This window comes from Parus major, chromosome 5 (assembly GCF_001522545.3).
Source record: "Parus major isolate Abel chromosome 5, Parus_major1.1, whole genome shotgun sequence".
Classification (NCBI taxonomy): domain Eukaryota; kingdom Metazoa; phylum Chordata; class Aves; order Passeriformes; family Paridae; genus Parus; species Parus major.
In genome coordinates, this window is record NC_031774.1 from 39,386,232 (window position 1) to 39,403,769 (window position 17,538).

At 40.5% G+C, this 17,538-nt stretch overlaps 1 protein-coding gene across 21 annotated transcripts in view; it reads left to right on the top strand.

Moving 5' to 3' along the window:
• Positions 1-17,538, top strand: part of TTLL5 (tubulin tyrosine ligase like 5) — a 134,802-nt gene that overhangs the window by 22,717 nt on the left and 94,547 nt on the right. For all 21 annotated transcript variants that reach the window (XR_001522002.3, XR_001522003.3, XR_001522006.3 and 18 more), the window contains 4 exons: positions 1,979-2,086; positions 10,840-10,921; positions 11,805-11,866; positions 12,570-12,661. Coding sequence is in view for 13 of the 21 variants with exons in the window: in XM_015629957.3 (XP_015485443.1) it covers positions 1,979-2,086; positions 10,840-10,921; positions 11,805-11,866; positions 12,570-12,661 (344 nt within the window). In the remaining 8 variants the exon portion in view is untranslated. The remainder of the gene's footprint in view (positions 1-1,978; positions 2,087-10,839; positions 10,922-11,804; positions 11,867-12,569; positions 12,662-17,538) is intronic.

Here is a 17,538-nt window from a genome sequence, read left to right on the forward strand (position 1 = left end):
CCAGTGAGTTCCATTTAGCACCAGAGCAGGGTGGAGGGAAGCATTGTTCATTATTTACTAGAGCTGTGCATTTTATTCCCTATCCCCAGAGATAAGGCCTAACCCCTTCCTTTTTGCAACTAGTATTCTGGGACTTTCTCGGGGTGTGTTTCTTAATATTTTACCTACATTTCCCGTTTCTTAAGGTCATTCCATTCCTTCTAAAAACTTCCCTCCCTCTACTGCTCCCATGACCTGTTCAGTCTGATGAGTGACCAACCTCTGGACAACTGTGCCAGTTTGAATGACTCTTGGATGTGGTGTCATCTTTCCATGGCTCAGGTTTTTGCTGAGTGTTTTCATTTAGTCTGTGTTTCATATAAAATAGCTCCCTCTTCCACACCCTTGCCAGGTCTGCTGGGAGTAGCTCCATCTGCAGAGCAGAATCCGGGTATATCCTTTAAGGGATAATTTACCTGTGATACTGAGACATCAGTAAAATTACTGATAGCAGCTGTGGCCCATATTGCAGATGTTGCCAAGGAATACTCAAATGCTGGAGAAAGGGGTTTGAATCTGGCTTTCAGATGGAAGTAGACTGTTTTTCCATCATGTGCATTCATGGCTGTCCAATACCTTGTATCATATGTGTTCAGCAAGCTGTGAATGCATATTTATTAATATTGATATATCTCCATGCCTCACCCCAACCTCAAGTATAAAATATACACTCTAAATAATTAAGTAAACTACTGATCAATGCAAGCAGATTTCTTGAACTATCCATTACAAGACTTCTTGCACCTTTCTCTGATGCATCTGGTTCTGGTCATAGGGAAGCAGAATGCTGGCTGAAAAGTGCTGGCCTTGTCTGGGCTGGCAGGGTTTTTGTGCTCTGGGTTGTTTATGTGTGCTGGGATGTTTCCATGCTGTGTTGGTTTCACTTAGTTGTTTTCTGGTACAGAAGTTCACATCTGAATTTGCTTGCATGCTCTTTCTGTAATTGTTCAGGTCCCTGCATGCCATCATCTGAGCATGAGAAATAGTAATTGTAGACCTAAAGTAAACTCTCTAGTCAAGTGTTTTCTAGAAGATACACTTTGAAGCAGGGATTGCCAGATGTCTGTGTGGATTTGCTTGTGCTCCCTTTGAGGGGTGGGGAAGGCTGTCCTTTCATCTTTAACTAACTTCTGAGACTATGACTCCAGTATTTGTTCATTTCTCCCTTCTCTCAATTCTCTATTGCTTGTCCTTGAAAACAAAACCAGTGTGCTATCCTCTCTATTGCATGACTCATCCCAAGTCCAGTGTAGAATCCAGGTCTATGTCTAATGTGCATCTTTTCTTGCCTTTTGCTTTTTCTGTCTGCTCAGACTCCTGTTCCTGAGCTCTGTTCACAGGCTCATTCAGGAGCTGGAGAGTGGGGAGAGCTTACTGTGGGTTATCTGTAGGTCAGCAGGACTGGGAACTGTCACCAGTCATAAAATTTTGAAAAGATTTATGGATTTTGGTACAGGAACAGCTGCTTTAGAGGAAGGTGCAGTGTCACAGTTATCTCATAAAAGTTCACAAGAAAAATTTTTATATCTCGGTGCTATGGCTTATTCTCTGTAGTTTGATGGCTTATCTCACTAACCCACTCTTGTTTAACTCTTTTTTTAATCCTAATACTCTGAGTGGGCAGTGGGCAGACTCCAGCTGACTTGTGCTGATCTGTTTGCCATATGTTTCTGCTTACCTGCACTGTACATATATACTCACATTTACCATTCTCACTTTCTCATTTGTGAGTACTTTTGCACTAGGATACTTATGCATGTCTCTATATACTTGGGCTTGCATGGATTTCCAAGCATCATTGCTTTGTCATCCATAGGGTCTCATGTGCTTTGATTCACAAAGGTGTATATACATGTGCATATTCTCGTGCCTTTCTGAATATTATGTCTTACTCCACAATCTACTTTTTTCCTTTTTCCTCCCCCCCCACCCCTTGCAGCACTGATGGCCAGCGTGGAGGACCTGATTATCAAGACTCTAGTTTCTGCTGAGCTGTCCATTGCCTCAGCCTGTAAAAGTTTTCTTTCACATCGTGGCAGCTGCTTTGGTAAGACACTGGCGACATCTTTGTCGATTGCCTGTTGACCACTGTTTGAAACCTCCAGCTTTGTCATGCTAGAGAGAAATGTGCGTACCCTAGTGCAAGGAAGCTGGGTACTATTTCGGTTGTTTTGATTTGTTTCTTTTTTCCTCAGCATTTATCTCTTTTTTCCTCAGCATACACCTTGGTGAGGGCAGGGAGCATGGAATCTTAGTTCACCATGTGTCAGTACCATTGATTAGAGTTTCGTGCAAGAAATGAAATTAGGATGATGAAAAGGGACTTGAAAATGAACTTAGGGAAGTGCTGGAAAGTTGGTGATTTACTAGTGCCCTTGCAAAGAATAGCTGAGTGATTAAACATGTTTTTAGAGCATTTGCTGTTTTCTCTTGAGCCATCTAGCAATGCAGTTTTGCATTTTCCTAGTGCGTGTGAGGATGGGGAGAAGCCGTGTGCGGCAGTGCCCGGAGCGACGGCGATGATCTGTGCTGGTGCGAGAGCGCCGCGTGGGGGTGTCCGAGGCCGTTCCTGGCAGGAGCTGCGCACAGCTATGTGCTGCTGGCACAGCTCTGGAGAGCTCACTGCCAGCACATGCTGGGACGGGCTCCAGAAAGCAGCGGCTGGTACCGCAGTGTGCCTTCTCCCACTTTCCAGTGGCTGCTTCCCAACCTTCCCTAAAGAGGCCTCCTCCTGCTCCTCGCCGTCCTTCACTCATGTGGATGCATGCACGAAGATAAAGTCTCAGTCAGGGCTTAAACCAAAGGCCAAAGGCTTGGGCTTCGGCTATCCTGTGCTTAGGTATTGGAACTTATATTTGAACCAGCTGTGACAGGTCACATCCTTTTATGTGGTCCTTGAGTTGCACTTAGATATTGACAATTCTGCAACTTTCAGGACTCCAGCATAAATGCATCTTTGGATATTTGGGGGTAATAAGACAGTCAGGAATCAAGGAACCATGACTAATAGGTTGTTCAGTTAACTCCCAAAACTAGCCACCTCTTCCACCATAATTTCTCCTGACTGGCTCTGATGCCTTGGTTCAAAGTTGAAGGACCTGGTCATACATAGGGATTTATGAGTTAGATAATAGTCTCAATGAAATGGCACTGTATTGGCTAGCTGAAAAAAAGGCACATCAAAACCACTTTAGCTGCCTCTTTTTTTGGCTTCTCCCTTTTCCTTCCTCAGTTGTGTCTCTAGAGCTGTATATATGGAAACTAATGTTCCTCATGTACTTTCTGCTGGGCCTGGCTCTGAGGTTATCCCACTTCCTGCTGCATCCCCAGGGCTGTACTAACCACCCTCTCAGATGCTCCCCCACAAATAAACTGTTTTGTTCCGTTTATTTCAGTGTAAACATAAATTAAGAGCTTCCCAGGAAAGAGAGCTTAAGTAGGAGCCATACTGCTTCCCTAGGGAGACTTAGGCATTTCCAGAGCTCAGTACTTTCTGCCACCTTCCCCCACAGTTTAGTGGTGGTCCTTGTCTCAAGGATTTGAACTTCCATCATGCTGTATGGTTAATTTGTTATCTGTGTGTCTTGTTCTGACACTTTTTGGTTGTACAGCTTTTAACTTCGTTGTAAATACTCAGTTTTTCTATCTGGAAGCATTCATAATGGTTCAGCTCATAGCTGTTAGCATGAAGGAGAAAACTAGGAATGAAGATTTTAAGGCAGCATGTAGAATCTCACAAGAGCTAGGTTTTTGGTTTTGTTTTTTTTTTGTTGGTGTTTTTATTTTTTTATTCTTTTTTTTCATTCTGATCTGTGAACAATGAAACTGAGTGTGTGTCCTGAGAAGGGCTGATCATGTGAAAAGTATCTCAGACTTTAGAAACCTTTATTTGAAATTCAGATGCAGAGATTGGGTATTTTTTGAAAAACTTCTAAAAAATACAACTAAGTTGTTTTCTACTCTACAGTTTGTAATGTTGTAATAGGGAATAGAACTCCTGTACAATTGCCATTTACTTCTTAAAAATTAAATCATGAGTACTTATTTGTCCAGATGAGGTTGCCCTCTTTATTTCTCTAATAGTTTAATACTGCTGTGGTCCTTCAGTTCTTTCACAAGTAAGTGTTTTTTATATGTAATACACTTGTTTTCTAGATTTAAATTAAGACAATTTATTCATGGCTTCTTCATTTTCTAAGATAACATTAGTGAGACGGGCTGATTCCTGCTGCCAGTGCTTGCCCAGAAAGTGAGAGTGGTAGCTCAGGATGGTTCTTTTTCTAATGTCAAAAAATAGTGCTGGTGACAGTTTGTGTAAAGAGTGTAGTGAGTTCCACTTTGGCCATGTAATGTGAGCTATTTACTGCATTCTAGTAATAATCAGTTTTCAAAGGACTTGGGATTTCCAGTTTTGTTCCTCTGAAGTGCATCACAAAAACACTGTAAGTACCGCATGATTTTGTTGCCTTGTTCATGCACCGTTACTAACAAAGTGTAATCCAAGATCTCTGTTTTGTTCTTTATGATTAACTAATAATTCCTTATGTAAAATTAAGTTCCTAATAAAAATTATTTTGACTAGTGAGCAACTCCAGAGGAGGGCATATTGCTTGCTGGCTTCCAGATCACTGCACTGTCCTGAAGCTGGTCACCAGCTGAGTGGATGGTTACCTCTGGAGCCTTCTTTAAGAGAAAGACAGATTTTGCACTTTTTTAGGGGTGTGACATCTCATTGTGGGAACAGGAGGTACAGTAGGGCTGCATATGCCCAAGCTGATTATAGACTGCGTCTTTCTTCCTCCTGAAGTAAGCACTTCTGGGTAGGCTAGAAAAGGCAGTAAGGGCTGCTTTCAGGCAGAATGGAAAATCTCCCTGTGGGATGGTTTAATAGGGTATGAAATGAAGGCAGCTGGGTGCAGCACATATTTTTGCCAGCAGCCAGTATAGCACCATTTCTGCACTCACTGAAATGTGAGCCTAAAGAAGCAACAGACAAGTCCTCTTGTTTCATTCACATTCTAGAAAACCCAGCTGTGACACTGTTGAGCTTGTCTGCAATCAAGAAAGCAGGCCAGGATAGGGTAATGGGCATACTGATCCCACCAAAGCAATGGGTTTCTTATTTAGCTGTGTCTGTGTCCTAAGGCTGAATTGGTCAGGCTTTTGCTTCTAATCACATCTATGTTGAGATAAAAATAAACAATAAACTATTGTACGACTTGGGTGGTGCTGACCTGGAGCTAAATGCTGTAAAAAGTCTTCATTTGTGCCGAATCACCAGTTTCTCAACTGCCTATGTTGCTGTTCTTCATGAACATTTAACTTTCTTAGTGGTGGCAGTTGACCTATTTGAGGGAAGTCTTTTGTAGTTTTGAGCAGTGCTGACCTGCTCCATTATGACTTTTGCAGGGCACTAAGAGTTTGAGATTCTTAAGGATTTTCTGTATACACTTGATGTGAGGCAGGTCCATGCTTAGTCACTTAAGTCAGCCATACATATACCATACATATTTCTTATGTTTTTCTGTTTTCTTACATGGCATGTCACAGAAAAGCTAAACAGGGATTTCCTGTTACCATTACTCTTTTTTTTGCAAAGCTTAATCCATTCTATTTTTATAGCCTTACTGTCAATCTTTGCTTTGAAGCCGGCATGTAAAGATGCCATTGGAATCTGGAAAAGGTCATCCATAGAATCATCTGGCTACAAGCAGATTCAGGAGGTCTGTACCCTTCAAGACAGGTGTTTTGATGATCTGATGGGCAAGGTAAATTTTGTAATGTAGCTATATCTTCAAATTTAACTAAACTATCAGCTGAGCCTGAAGGGATGAGTTGAAGGGATAGGTCTTTAGTTATAGCTTCTATAGGAGCAGGGGGTCTATCCCTGCACTGTTTTTCTTACTTGTCACTTCATTGCTCTAAATGGTGCCTGATACTGATGATTTAGTACCCAGAGCTTGGTTGAAAGATTCAAGATCCCTGTTGCTGGAGAAACCTTCTGTTTCTTTAGGAAGTTGTTCTCAGCTTGGTAGCACCAGTTTTCATTCTCAGAAGGCTGGGGAAGACCTAAAAAGCTTTTATGGCTCTTTTGGAAGACTTAGGAAATGACCAGCACTGTCAATTTATTATCAGTGGACTTGTGTTACAGAAGTCAGAATCAACTCTGGCTTCGCATTCTGTCTTCTGCTGCCACTGGTTCCTGTGGTGGCATTAGGGTCTTCACCAGATAGATGACATGAAAGTGGGGAATGCTAGGTTATTTTTGTCTCATGGCTTTCTTGGGGCTGAGGTGTAAGAGCTTGAAATCAGAAGAACTTGGGCTAATGAGGTTGGGAAACATGCTCTCTATCCTTCACCTCATGTATCCATCTATAGAGTCAGATAGCTTTTATTTTGATCTACCTAGTATTATATTTTGTTAATTTGGGCACTTGAGTTTGTTGAGGACTAAGTATCTGTATATCTACTCTTACATTCCTCAGTGTTGTAATGGAAGTTAAGTGATTACCTAAAGTGGTTACTGGGATATTAACTCTTTGCTTACTCTGGTATCACACACTGGATGAACAAGTTTATACCTTGTGGGTGATAATTTATTTACTCAGTAAGATTAGGATTATAAAGACAGCCCAATTTGCACCAAGACTCCCATTCTTTAATGTTAACCTTGAAGGTGGCCTTATTAACTTTACTGCCTTCAGAGCTGAAGGATTATTCTGAATCTGATTTTGGTATAGATGATGAGCTAAGCTCAGCTGTAGTCTTTGCTTCATCAAAGCAAGAAGCGGTTTATCTGGAAGGAGAACAACCAAGTTGGTGAAAGGTCTTGAGGGCAAGAGTGATGAGGAGAAGCTGAGATTGCTTGGTGTGTTGATCCTGGAGGGGGCTGAGGAGTCACCTTAGTGCAGTCTACAACTATCTCAAGGAGAGCAGTGGATGGGGATGTACTGATCACTTCTCTCTGGTGACCAGTGATAGGACACAAGGAAGTGGAATGAAGCTGCATCAGGAGTTCAGGTGGGATGTTAGGAAACGATTCTTCACGGGGTGGGTGGTTAATCAGTCGTTGGAACAGGCTCCCCAGGGAAGTGAGCCCAGTACAAATCCTGTCCGAATTCAAGGAGTGTCTGGATGATTCCTTATGTCATATGGTGTAGTCTGAGGTAGTCATGTGAGGAGGAGTTGGACTCAGTCATCCGTATAGATTCCTTTCAACTTAAGTTACTCTCTATGTATGTACCTTGAAATTAATCCACTTTTGAACACTTTTATTGAGAACATGAGTAACTGTCCTTCAGGCTTCAGTAGAAGTAAAGAAAGTTCTCTGCAGAGAAGTGTTCTTATGGATGATGGGCTTTCTCTGGTTAGCTGGAGTGCAGAAAGTGCCTCAGAATGGGGGAGTCACACATTTGGCTGAGCTAGCATGAGAGATTCTGGCTGGTGCAAACTGCATCTCGTGGAGTGGGCAAGAACACAAACATGTGGAATGATTTTGTCCCCTCTTGTTGGGTTCTCCTCTGTAATAACATAGAGATGAAACCTTTCTCTGTTAAAATAAAGTTCTCTTAAAAAGGGAATTAAACCTTAATATAAGAACAGAAAGAGTAGGAAGAAAAAATTGAAGACTTGAATTTCAGTGGCAAAATTTCTTTGCGTTAGAATGTCTGTAAATGTACTCCTACATAAAACCAGGAGATGGGTTTTTATTGCAATATCAAAAGAGTTATGTGCTGTGCAATTTTTTTCCTCACTCTTTGTGTCCTGTCATAACTTCAGGTTGTCTCCATTTAGTTGTAGAGTATGTACTTTGCAGTAAAGCTTTTTTTTTTTTCCCCAGGGAGCAAGCTGCAAAGAAAGACGAGAATTACAGTGACCCTTTAAGAACTGAGCTTATTTGTGCTATACAAAATCGTGAAAAATTTGTTTATGCTACTGTGCTATCACTTATGATTTAATTTCTATACTTACAGAGAATAAGAAATTCTTTGGGGATATTTTGTAAAAGAGAGTGCTGGTGCAGTCTTGGAGAGGACTATAAGAGAAACTTGGAATACATGGGAGTTTACCAGAACAAAAAAGCCTGAGACTATCTCTCTAGCCTTTTTCTTAGTCTTTGATAATGTCACTGGTGAAAAAAGTCTCTGGCTGAACTGTTGCTGTTAGAGTGCACTCTGAAGCTAGGCTTTCTTTTGGGAGGATGGGAAGCTCCGTCAGCAGTGACTTCTCTATGGGGATTAGAGGAGGAAGAGGCCAGCTGTTCCTGCGGAGTCTTGGAAGCAGTTGGTACCTCCTGATATAATTCCAGTCTTTAGCAAACTGCAGGAGTGAAACATGTTTTTGTGGATTCTAGTAGCAAGAGAAGGCACTATGGAAACTTGATACCTTAGTTTCTTCTGTTCTTCCCTTAGTAACAATAGTGGCACAAGGTGTCTTGTTGTGAACCTACCATTGCCACAGTATGTGGCATGTTTTGCTCTTTCAGTTGTTCTCTTTACTCTCTCTGCAGAGAGAAATGGCAGTCTTGCTGAAGTTGGTAACTGCAGAGGATATACTTTTGATTATACCATGCTTGTATGATTCCACATCTTTGTCCTGCCTGTGTATTTATTTTATCAAGCGGTAATAGAATTTCACAGTGGAAAGGGTACTACGTCTACAGTGTTTTTTCTAGGAAGTACATTTTCCAAATGTGGAAGAGGGCCAGCAAGATATTTCTAGGTAAGCTTCTGACTGTTGAGCAGATCTTTGTGCTAAGCCCTGCGTGGAGCCTGTGAGGCTTGATTCAAGTGCCAGAACATGGATATTACATAGCTCCTGATGCCCTGAGGTAGCAGAGACATCTGTCTAGAGCTTGTAAGTATGACTCAGAATATGTGAAACTTGGGGCATTATAGAGCAACAGTGGAGACTTCCTAGGAGACCCTAAGTCATTGCAAGTGGCTTTAGAATCCCTGCTTAGCAATGGAATTGAGTCAACAGGAATACCCAGAAAAACTTATTCTCCTAAGAAATAAGGCAGACACAAGGGAAAGGAATGTGAAGCTCCAGCAGCTTGGTTAGAGCTAGTTGAGGTCGAAAGGTTTCCCGTGTGTATTTGAAAAGGTGGACAGAATGAGTAACTGGGTGGGAAAGATGGAACTTTAAAAAGAGCAAGCAATTTGCAAGAGAATTGTGTGGGAGAGGAGAACAAAGTCAGAGGAGCCAAAACACTAGGAAAGGGCCTCTGAGGGGCCAAGGAAGGGAATGGCCAGCAGCAAAAGAAGCAGGAGCTAGTCAAAACAAAATATGCTGCTTCCTGACTGGGGCTGGGAGGTTGCAGACCAGCAGCTGCTGCAGGCCCACTCATTGCCTCTCTGCCTTGGGCCTGAGCTGCTGAGTTTTCTGTGCTTCACCAAGCTTGAGATTGTATTTTAAAATAACATATTAGTCATCAGAAGTTTCTTCTGGTCAAAATGCTTTGCTAATCCCCGCCTTCTCCTTTTCCCTCTACTGCAGCCATTCCTGTCTGAGGAGCAAGAGAGCAAAATGTAGATTCAGCCTCATTTCTTTGGAGTGAACCAACTCTTTAACTCTCTGCTGTTTTGTTTCCCGTTCAATGTCTGACTACAGGCTCTAGAAGAATGAGCAGGCAATGCTCACTCTTCTGCCATTTCCCCCCTTCCAAGCCTCCCCCCTGCCTCAGCTCATTAGCTTCCCATTATAAGCTACATGAGCTTTTGCACAGCTGTCTGCATAGGAAGATCTTGTCAAGCGGTCCAGCTCCCCAAGAGCCAGCATCAACGTCAGGCAGGCGACAAAAGGCCAAGGCCAGAATTTAAGGAAATAAATATGGCAAAGAAGTTCTCCATTTATTTCAGGCACTAGGGAACTGGTTAATTCCATGAAAATCCTTCTCTGCCAATACCCTGTTTTGTGATGTTTTTAAAAAAAAATTGCTTAAGTTGCCCTGATGATTATTAAATCTGTTTTTTAATGCTGGAAGAAGGAATTGCTTTAATGTCGATTTCTGATTTACACTCAACTTTGTGTAGCATCCTTCTTGCAACTCTTTCCAAACTAGAGAAAATGTGTATAGAGAGCAAAATAGTAAAATCAGATTTGGAATGAGAAGCTGGCTTCAATCTGACCTGTGTAGAGCAGAACATATCTAGCAGATGTAATATGTTATGAATGTTTTAGAAACTAAGGAAAAAATATTTCTGTTGTGGTTTGCTGCAAAGTGGCAAGCTGTCAATAAGCTAAAAAGTTATAGGAGGTTGTCCATGTATAGACTGGCCGAGGAGAAGTCTGCTGTAACCCTATGGTTGCAGCAGAAAACATACAGGAATACAGGAATACTTGAAAATAAGCTGATGCTTGAAAGAAGCAAGATTTTCTCTAGCTGACTGAAACAGCGAATAAAGGGATTAAAAAGTGGAAAGCAAAATGAAGTTTTGTTGTTTCTGGGATCCAGTGGAAGAAGTAGATTGAACCTGCTATGCTAATTCTTTGTGAAAGCAAATAGTAAGAGTTCTGTGTGTGCTACAGCTTGTGGACTGTAAAGAGTTTTTTATTTTTCTATATAATACTTCCTAATGTTTTTGTTCCCCTCTTTCCCCCATAGGCAGAATGTATTTAAGTTTGGTTCTGAGGAAGTCAAATGAGGAATGTTATTATTTGTTCATCCCTAGAGAGTTTACTGGATTTAACATATATAATTTAGACAGAAATTACCTGGTAGAGACTAATGTTGGACCTTACCTGAATGCTTAAAGATGAAGTAAGGTGAGCTTACTTAAGTGTCTGCTGTGTTTTCAGAGCTATATGGTTTTGATGTCCTTATTGATGACACTCTGAAACCATGGCTGTTGGAAGTGAACCTGTCCCCATCATTGGCCTGGTAAGTGATTCCCAATTTAATGAGACAGGGACTGTTGCTGGAGATGGTTGTCCTTGAAACTTGTGGTCTTAGGAGGTCATGATTTCATGATGCCTGCAGATTTTGTTCTACAGCTGATTGGCAGAGAGGATACTCCTTTGCTTTTTTCCTTTGGATAAACAAATTTGCTGCAGTAATAGGTTTTGTAAGAACCCGGTTGGGATTCAATTTTCTTTTTACTTATTTCTCTTCCATCATCATTGTTAACACTTCATAATATCTCATCATAGATAAATTTTGGAGCTCTGTCAGACTATTGTGTTGGATTTCAATCTTCTTGGCTGATAGAAGCTTTAAGATTTTGGAGTCCAAGCAGAGTTCTATTAATTACACTTAACTTGAGTACATAGAGGAGTTCTTGGGCTCAGTCTAGTACTCTAATCAGATACATTCTAGAGAGTGAGTGTTGACTTGGCCCTTATGCTGACCCTCATGCTCTAATGGAAATCTAGGATTTATTTTTGTAGGTCTCTCAGCTATGATTTTATGTGGAAGAGGCATAGTTAAGTGTGGTTTTTAAGAATTCTGCAGCAGCAACTTTTAACTACTTCATGAGATGTAGCATACATACATTCAAAGAAAATGTTTCTATTCCTAAGGAGAGTTTAAACAAAGTTGTATGTATCTGCATTAGGACACTAAAAGCTGCGGAAAAAGGATAAGCAGATTAATCCATTGCTCTCTGATTTTTACCTGTGTATGTGAAAATCACCTGGTTTCTTTTTTTTGCCTGTTTTAAGAAGGCAAAGAAACTGTATTGGGAGATATACTGGATACTGATGCATTCCTCTCATTTAATGCCAGACAAATAATTCCTATTATACTCTATTGCATGTGGGGACAGTGATGCTCCTTTGGACCTGAAGATCAAAGCTAGCATGCTCTCAGATATGTTCACTCTTGTAGGTGAGTAAAACAAAAAAAAAAATTATTAAATTAAATTTAAATTTTTCCCTCATTTAAAGCCAGTAGAAGGTGGGTTTATGAGCTGCATGTTGCTAGATGAGTATAAGGGAGGTGAACTCTTGTTAAGGAGAGCAGCTGTATTTAGCACTGAGAGTGATATATGGACATTTCAACTTCAGAATAATTATCTGTTTGTGACGGTTAGGTGGTTGTAAGAGTCCCTGATTCGGTATTTGAAGACACTGCTCCTTCTTTAGCTTTCAGAATTAGTATTCATTCATTTTTTAGGTTGAATGTGTGCATTTTGATTGGGTTACTTGAACTGGAGTACTGTCTAGAGCACAGTGTCCCTTGCATCTCGGTTTAGTTGCTTGATGCAATTTGCCCCAATAGTGAAAGTAGAATTGTCATCAGGTACCCTGCTCAGCTGTTTAAAAAAACAAGTCTATCTCTGTGCTGCTATACAGTGACCCATTTATAGATTTAAGTACTTGGTCCTGAAGCAAGTTTTTATTAAAAAAATTTAATGCAGTTACAGTTTAGCATTAAACAAAGCAAGGTATAAAAAAGAAAAGCATCCTTATTGGTCCTTGGGCAGGGACAAGAAGGTCATTTATAGATTAAGATTTTGAACAGGAATGCTAGATTTCTATTTCAGGGTTTGTCTATCTTAAAGTTCTCACGTGGCTCTTGGTGCCCATAGGCTTTGTATGCCAGGATCCAGGCCAGCGGTCAAGCCGGAACATTTATCATTCATCTGAATGTGTCAAAAGAAATCCATATCAGAAACTTCAGGTAAGTGACTTTTACAAGTCCTGGTTGAGGAGCATAGGAGGAAGTAATTCTCACTGTATTTGATTCACAGGTGAGAGAGGCAGTGAGCAAGATGATCTGGATTTCTAGCATAACTATGGAAGATGAAATTTTTAGCTGTGGGGGTGGTGAGGCACTGAAACACATTGCCCAAAGAGTTTGTGGACTCAGTATCCCTGGAGGTGTTCAAGACTAGGCTGTATGGGGCTTTGAGCACTCTGGTCAAGTGTAAGATTTCCTGCTTAGGGGAGGGGGGTTGGATCTAGATGACCTTTAAGGTCTTTCCAACATAAACCATTTTGTGGTTCTCAGGGGCTCGGGGGATACACCTGAGAGTTCCGGGCTCTTCAACCACTTTGATTTTGTTGTGGACAACAAGCTTCCAGAACCCTAGAGCATTATGAATATCTCCAAGACATCCTCCTAGATGAACAACTTCTTACATTTGAAGTTTAAGGCTTCTTTCCCATTCTCTTTTTGGAATCTCTCTTTCCCATTTATCGTTAGACTGAGGCCTCATGTGGCTTGCTGTGACTGCCCTGTGCCTTTTCTGTTGAGTTAGTGCTTTCTCAGCACTGTAATGTTGAAGGGCAGTTGTTCTCTATCTCCTTTTGTCTATGAAGTGGATTCCATAAATATCTGTGGAAATGGAGCATTCACAAAAGGCAGGGAGATGTGTTACATCACTTGGACTTTCAACTCATTTCTCCTCAGGCAAATAGGCAGGCGCTGCTCTCTGGCATCTCGTCAGCTGATGGTGCTGTGACGGACATGCAACATGGCTGTGTAGCTCAAGTTCAGTTAGGAAATGACAAGTAATTTTTGTTTAGTGACAGTGTACCAAGACACTGTCCATTTTGGAATAGGGAAAACTCACTGAAATGGCAATATTTTGTCTCTTGTAAAACTCAGAGTCTTTAGTCACCGTGAGAGGTGAATAGCTGGTAAGATGGGATTTGAGTATCTTTAGGATGCATGTCTGAGTCTGAAACTTCTAAGACAAATATAATAGTGCTTTAAATACAGATCCCTCTGTATAGGTGCTCTTTGCAGCAGACAAAAGGCACATGAGATAAATTAGGAACCATTCCAAAAAAAGTACCCTTCTTTCTTAGAGTAATGTGATCAGATCCTGATGATTTGAAAAAATTATATAAGACAAAAAATTACGCTGTTGTAAAGCACTGAATTTTAAGGAGGCTTTCAACTTTGTTTTGCTTAACAAATACCCACGAAGAGATGTAAGGCTGGCCAGTTGAAAAGTGCAAAGATTTGTACGGAAGTGCAATGATGATGAGATGGGATTAGGGTGCTTCCACCAACCTGTGTTTAACAGGAACAGGTTTGTAATCCAGTGATAAAGTTTTACAGCATTTTTTTCTTAAGTACCTAAACGGAAATCCCATGAGTAAATGGGTGTTCAGCTTTTTCCGTGGTCCCAGAATGTCGTAGCTTGTTCTTTGCTGAATACATTTTATCTCAGATTTTTGGATTTTTTGATCCCTGTTCCAATTCTCTGTTGTAAAAGGTATTTGTAACCTCTTTTGTTTTTTCCTGCCTCCTTCATGATGTCTTTTCATTCACATAGGCCATTTTTAATTGTTGTAAAAGTTGCTGCTTGGAGAAGAACTGTTGGTAACAGTGCTCTTGAGAGTTCTCTTGAATAACTATCTTGATATGGTTATTCTTTTTTCTGAGTTTCAGCAGCTGGACTGCAAGTTTCTTGTGCAATTTCTTTGGTTTGACTCTTTGAGCATTTCTCCCTCTAGGGAAATGGACAATTTAGCTGCTTCCTTTGTAATTCTTGTTGATTTGGATTGGAGATCTTTCAATTAATTGTAAGCAATGAAGGGACCTTGATCAGTTTTGAATAGACCAAAGAGAAGAGTAGAGAAGGACTTGTCAGTATTACAGCTAGAAATGATAGATAGGTCTCCTGAGAACCCTTTCTTACACCATTTTCTCCTCTTGGGTGTTGGACAGGAGGAAGACAGCCTGAATACCACTGAAGGCAAGAAGAATCTAAGCTCCAGTGATGATTTATTTTCTTTTGAACCAGTCCCTGTCCTTAACTGGTTTTACTTGTAGGCCTGATGACAGAATAGTAATACAGGGTACTTCTTGACATTCTGATGTTTCTACACCTGTGTTAGAATGTTAAATAGTATCTTGTTTCTCCATAAGAACTGGAATATTGTTGAGATATTTAAATGAAATTAAATTGCAAAATTATGGGATTATTACTTTCACACACCTCCCCCCCTGCTCTATGAACAGTTTTACTTGACAGCATCTGTTTTTCCTTGGTGCATAGCTATTAAATATTTTTATATGAATGACTCTTATTTTACAAAAATATGAGTTTTGGTCATCACATTGAGTTCAGTGTGCTTTTGAAAACCATGTGTCCAGATGTATTCTGCACAGTTGAGCACATCTGAGGTTAGAATGAGTGCTGTGTTTGGAATGGGGACAGGATACATTTGTGAAGGATATGAGGAAGATCACAACTGAGATGATATAAATGTTTAGCTTTATCTCTGGACTTCAGTTATCAGAATTGTAGAGTGCTTCAGACTGGAAAGTACTGTAAAGCTTATCAAATTCCAACCCCACTGCAGTGGACAGGGACACCTTCCACTAGACCAGGTTGTTCCAAGCCCTATCCAGCTGTCTTTGCACAGTTCCAAGGTTGGGGCATCCACAACTTTTCTGGCCAACCTGTTCCAGTCTTTCACCACCCTTTGCTTATACTCTTTTGTTTAGGGAACTTGCCAGTCCTCAACAAGTTGGGCAGGGAACATAGTGTCTTGGAGAACACAAGATTTTTATTCTCTTTATGTGTGTCTTGCAGTGTCCTTTGTCTGCACAGTTACAAATAGCAGACTGGTAGGTACCCTTCAGCTCCCATTGCTGTATAAGGCCTATGGTTTCAAATGTTACTGTGTAGAATGATTTTGGCATAATTAGTCCCCAAATATATTTCACAGTTAAAGCAGCCTGGGGCAAGGGTAGGGGTGAGAAGGAAGTCAACATGAGGAGATGGCACCAGCTGTTTCCATGTGGCAAAAGCAAATGTTGAAAAAATGTTTACATCACTTCTAGCAGCTTAAAAAAAAAAAAGTAGGTGAAGCGTGCTGAGAGTCAAGGTCAGCTGGATCAAATCCCTCAAAGTTTTTAAGACTACAAGTCTGAATGCACAAGTCTCCAAAGGACAGGAGAATCTATGCAGACAAAATTCAGGTGGCTTTACAAGAGACGTAATCATTTTCTGTGAGACAGTCCTCTGAAGGACAGTGCAAAAATTGGAGAGTGAACTGGGTCAAAATAGATGCAGAGAAAAGAAAGATTTCTTAAAGTTAATGGAAAAATAGGGGACTATTGTTAGCCTAAATGAGACTGATCTGTTATATTTGTCACCCTTCTTGCAAGCCATATAGACAAATCAGTATTTGTTTACGAATCTAAGCACCTGGCCATGTGGGGACACGTTAGGCATTATTTTGCAACTGAGCTTCCTGCACAAATGTAGTGGGAATTATTGTTTTTTTTATTTTTTAAACGGGGTTTCCCCATCAGGAAGTGAAGGTAGAACATCTTCAGAACCTAATTCAGTCTATTCACTGCTATTTGTCATTCTGAGTAAGTTTAGCTGAGGCTCAGAGGAAAGTCTTACTGAATAATAAGATTTTGTAGAGAATAGGAAGGATTTTTATGCCAACTGCTGTCAGTGCTTATTAAATTAGAATCATGATTTGGGAACCAAGGATACTTGCAGAATTTGGAGACATACCAGTGTGGTTGGATTTATCTATACTTTTATAGATAAGCTGGGTCAAAGAGGAAACAAGATCTTCGTGAAGTTGGAGACATTTCTGTGCTACAGCCAGAGGGTGTTCTGAAGTGAAACATGGAAAAAACTGTTTGTGCAGGAAGTCCAGCAAAGGTGGAGTTTTCTCTACCATTTTGACAGCAATGTAGCTTTGTTCTCGGGGGGGAGTCAGAGCTGCCAATATGTAGACATACATTTAATGTTTGTAATCAATGAAATCATCTCTGTTGTGTTGTGACAATGGAGATGATTCCATTGAAGTGTTTCCTTAGTAAAGCAGATAATATAATATGATGAAGAATTTCCTGTAATACTCTCTTTGAGCAGCAGTTCTCACATGGTGATGGATTGTTATGGTAGTGCCAGGAAATGGTTTTTAAGAGGAGGTTTCCTATCAGATTTTAGAGGAAGCTGCTAAAAGAAAAGTTTTTGAGCTGTGAATTTGAAATGGAAGAAAGTTTAGAAAGGAACACTAAAATCTTTCAACTTAGTGCCATCTACAGCATCAAGCAAACCAGTTTTATTGCTGGCATTTTTATTTCTTCTGCGTAAGTTTGTCTCCTGCCTTCTCATCTGGATTATCTTGTTTTCTCTTTTTAATTGGTTTTAGTTAGGCTTAACAAAATGTTTTAGCTGGTACCTGTTATGTCTGTTTTATCTTTGGATTTTTCTGTGCCAATAACTGCAGTATCACCTATTCTAGTGCAATGCCTGTTGCTTTTTTGCTGTTGCTTCATCTATAGATTCTGAATAGCCACTTGCCATTTCTAATCAAACGGAGAGAATGGATTTCAATTCCCATATTCTTTACAAATAAAGATGCATCCTGATCTTACCATGGATTTTTTTTTTTGTATCTGAGCAGTATGGGGTATTCCCCTGGACATATCCACCTTAAGGTTTCTGTCATGTTTTTCTCTTCTTTCTAGATTAAGTCTCTCTATGCATTCTTTGCTCAGTATAGAGCTAAAAGAAACTTGGAATTTAGTGTAAGTGCTTGAGACCTCAGTAGACTCTTCCAGTGCTG